Here is a 4,157-nt window from a genome sequence, read left to right as displayed (position 1 = left end):
TGACGGCGCTCGTTCTCTTGCAGATCGTCAACTCCTCTTTGATATTCTCCTTAGTAGGGTCTTCAGCTGCGTGCTCTGTCTAATTGCATGATAACCTCTCCTGGTCTCCCTTGTCAACCCTTTGGCCCTCGTTTCGTGCTCGCCAGAAACTTGCTTGAGGACTTCTGCTTTTTCTGACGACGATGGCACCAATTGTCCTTCTCCTCCAAGCTTCACCTTTGCCACCTTCTGCCAGAATCTTGCTCGTGTTGGACGATTAATAATCCATGTCATCACACAGTCATCACCTGAGTCAGGACAACGGTTCACATCCCAATGCACGTGACTTGTAACTGCCTCCTCACGTGTATATAACTACACCTCCTCGGATCAATATAACATACGCTTCTAGCCATCGCTTCTTGGCTCTCTCCCTCTGCGTGTCATCTGGCTTAACAGCCTCTCTCTCTCACTCTCTCTTCAGTGAGTTCCCTTCTCTCACATGGTATCATCGCAGCCAAGGCCTGATCCTCCCACACCTGTGAGGTGCCCCACCATGCAGTCACCTGCGCCTCTCCAACTTTGGGCGAGGAACCTTTTGCTACATCTCCTGGCTACCCTGCGGCAAGCCCGCACTGCTATCTACATATTTGGCGCAGCCCTCAAAGCAGCCCAAAATGCTGCTGCCACCCTTGCGCTTACAACTGATGTTGCCAACCCTGATGTTGAAGCGCCTGCAGTGGTCAAATCCACACTTCTTCCAAGCGTAGCTGCTCACCCTTCCCCCTGCCAAGAAGCAGAAGCCAACGTTGTTTGTGATGACCAGGTCATCACGACCTTACTTGGCAATCTTGCTGCTGAAGATGGTGATGGTGATGCCACCATCGTTGCAGCATTCCCCGGGAAGCCGGCTTCTGCAAACCCAACAATGGTTCAATCCACCCAACCTGCTAACACTGGTCCTCCCAGTGCTCCAGTCAGAGGTGCCGTCGCACCTCGGCATGACGACCCTGCAGTCCAACTTGCTGCTGCCAACGCTGGTGCAGAATGCAAGACGCCCACTCCTGCTGCAGATGAAGCCCTTGTTGCAGACCATACTCTTGCTGCAGACGGCAACGAACCTGCTACAGACGAAGTCCTTGCTGCTGACAATGCTGCCAATGCAGATACGCACGCACACTCTTGTGCCGCCAGCCCTGCAGTTGAATCTGTTGCTCCTGGTTCTGCGAAGTCAGCCGCAAACGGAGCAACCACCTCAACAGTAGAAGTCGTCACCACCCACACTGTTGTCCTCTATGCAGCCGCCACCCCTGCGGACAAAACATCCATCAACCAAGCAACCGCTCCTGCTGCAGACGCAGTCCCTTTTGCAGACAACGAACCTGCTGTAGAAGACAAAGATGCATCTGCCGCTGGTGATGCACCCCACCCTACAGTCAATTCTCCTGCAGTCAATTCTGCTAAAGAATATGGTGCTGCCATCCATGCAGCACATCATATCGAAATCAATACAGCCAAAAACGCAGTTAAAGGTGCTGCTAATACACTCCTGCATGATCGTGCCGCAACCAATAGTGCTACTGGTGACGCCAAGTCTCTATCTTCCCGAAGCTGCCGGCGGCAAACGCCAATGTTGACGCACGCTGCAACTGCAGATGCCGATAATGATGTCACCACCATTCAAGCCTTCCTTGGAGGCCTTGCTGTTGATGATCCTGCTTTGGTTGAATCCTCCCAAGTTCGGCACCGTGCCGACGTTCCAAACGAAGAAAACCAGGCTCTAGAAGCACCTCACCCACTGGCCCTCAGTGCAACGCAGGCTACAATCTTTGCCGCCACTAGCGGCAAGAGGCCCAGATCTCAGTCTGAAACTCCATCCGCCCTTCCTCCTTTGCTTCCCGACCTGACCAATAAACCCAGCCAGCCACCAATGTCTCTCTTTTATTCTTCACCTACCACACATGTACCTCTTACTGATGGTTCCTTTGCCGACAATAGCCAGATCATTTCTCAATCCCCTACTCTTTCCACTTTGGATTTTTTTGATGCTTATACTGTTGTGCCTCTCCCTCCTGAGCACCCCTTCCACTCTTGTTCTACTGAGCATCCACTGGCTAGTTCAATATCTGGTGCTCATTGGTTTCCTAGCACACATGCAATGCAACAGTACAGTCACCCTTCGCCCCTCCTCATCAAATATCCATTTGTACCTGTTGTTTCCACACTGGTCTATGCTCCCTTTGATACTGGAGGTGGAGTCCCTCCTGGTCGGCATGCCGCGGCTCATCTCTTACCTCTCACTCCAGTGCATACCTATCCTCATCATCAGCTACTCCCCTCCAACCCCCACATTACCCTGTTGGAGCCTCCAATTCCACTCCTCGACAAACTACAGAGGGCTGTCAGCTACCTTTCCGCTCAGCTGATATACATAACCATTCTCTTCTATCAGCGGGGGCGCAAAATCAGCAACCATGAAGCAGTCTACTTCTTTCACTTGCGGGGGCGATATGATGGTGTTCAAGTTTCAAGAACTAAAACTCTTCATGCTGATTTCAAAGCTGACTTTCCTGGTATTCTAGCTTCATTGATTCACAAGAAGTGGGACCTCAACAATCTAATGAAGGAGAATCTTGATCTAGGTTAAAGACCTTGGTAGTCACACCAAGATGCTATCAGGAAATTGCATAATTGCATAAGCATATTGTATCTACCCAAAGCATGTAGATTGAATCTCACACTTTACACATGCATGCCCTTTGTATGACGACATGTCTTACGGGGGCGTGTTGGACGATTAATAATCCATGTCATCACCTAAGTCAGCACAACGGTTTGCATCCCAATGCACGTGACTTGTAACTGCCTCCTCATGTTGTGAGCGGGATGAAAACACACACAGCGCCTCTATAACGACCCGACACACACTCTTGGAATGATACACACACACACACTAGGGGGCACCACTCGGCTTACACAACACCCCCGGCCGAGACAGGGAACACACCTCTGGAGTGAGAGGAGAGAGACTATCCACTTGCCCACTCCACACGGATACACACACACACACACACCCAAAAAACTCAGCTCAAAAGAGGATAATTTCTGATGTTTAGATACAATTGAGCTTGGGCCAACACCAATGGGGCAAATAGCTCACACAATATGGGTAAAATAAGCCTGATACAATCACAAACTAGAGCAGAAACTTCGCTCATAGGAGAAACTTACACAGAAAAACAGCTGAAAAAGAGTGAGGAATTTGGTAAAATGGACAGCTCCATCGCGTCTAGAACGGCCCAAAAGCCCAGTCTACAATGTCAAAGTGCTCAAATTCGACCTCGGATGAGCAGTTTACGGCCAAAACAGGCTCTAAAAACCCCAAAAACACACCTGCGGCTGTTCCTCCTCTCTTCTCCACATTTTTTCTGGTCTTCTCTTTGTTTTTTCAGTTCCCACACTTAGCTTTATTACTTGGGCACCTGTGGCCTTTTAGATGACCTCAAACAGACCCCGAACAAGCCAAAAACTGACCTCGCAGTGCATAGTTGTCACCTTTTTTGCATCATCCGCACACCTGGCACTCAGTTTTTCCAAATAATGCATCCCGCAACCACGTGAAGTGGCCCCAGAAAGTAGTCCTCATGATGACCTTTTTGCATAAGTATCATAAGAAAACACCCACATCGTGTCCATACTTCTCCGCGTGCAAGTATTGACCCCGTTCGACCTCCTGACGCCACTAGATGCCATCTGACGCACCTGCTTACCTCATGTCATCGGCCCGCGGATAGCTTCCTCGAGAAGTTTTACGCGCTACCAACTCCTCATTATTGTAGAAAAAACACACTGGTACTGGTAATAGTGAAAATCGATACACTATGTACATGGTGTCCTACCTGTACACATGTGAGCCCCACGTAACCACCTAGCTCTGGAAAATGGGCAATACTTTATTTCATGCACCATGCATGTATATGTACATATGCGCAATCCCTTGCTCCAAAAAACTCCTGACAACGTGTATATAACTGCACCTCCTCGGATCAATATAACATACGCTTCTAGCCATCACTTCTGCTCGTCCGCTCATCTCCCTATTCTGTCACTCTCCCTATTCTGTCAAACACTGCCGGCCTCTGTTTTTTCTTTTTTGCTACCAACCTCAACCTTTGCAC

At 49.5% G+C, this 4,157-nt stretch overlaps 1 protein-coding gene across 1 annotated transcript; it reads left to right on the top strand.

The window, feature by feature from the left end:
• Positions 1–406: 406 nt before the first annotated feature.
• Positions 407–3,161, top strand: LOC147424122 (uncharacterized). The gene has a single exon (XM_086501735.1). It carries the CDS (start codon positions 482–484, stop codon positions 2,624–2,626), a length of 2,145 nt encoding a protein of 714 aa, XP_086357861.1. The 5' UTR covers positions 407–481; the 3' UTR covers positions 2,627–3,161.
• The last annotated feature ends 996 nt before the right edge of the window (positions 3,162–4,157 follow it).

Source organism: Adiantum capillus-veneris, chromosome 26 (genome assembly GCF_014529385.1).
Source record: "Adiantum capillus-veneris isolate H3 chromosome 26, ASM1452938v2, whole genome shotgun sequence".
Lineage (NCBI taxonomy): Eukaryota > Viridiplantae > Streptophyta > Polypodiopsida > Polypodiales > Pteridaceae > Adiantum > Adiantum capillus-veneris.
This window is presented reverse-complemented; position numbering and strand designations above follow the sequence as displayed.

Bases quoted from the DNA above. Each gene is read 5' to 3' on its own strand.
- LOC147424122 (XM_086501735.1), top strand. From the start codon at position 482: ATGGTATCATCGCAGCCAAGGCCTGATCCTCCCACACCTGTGAGGTGC.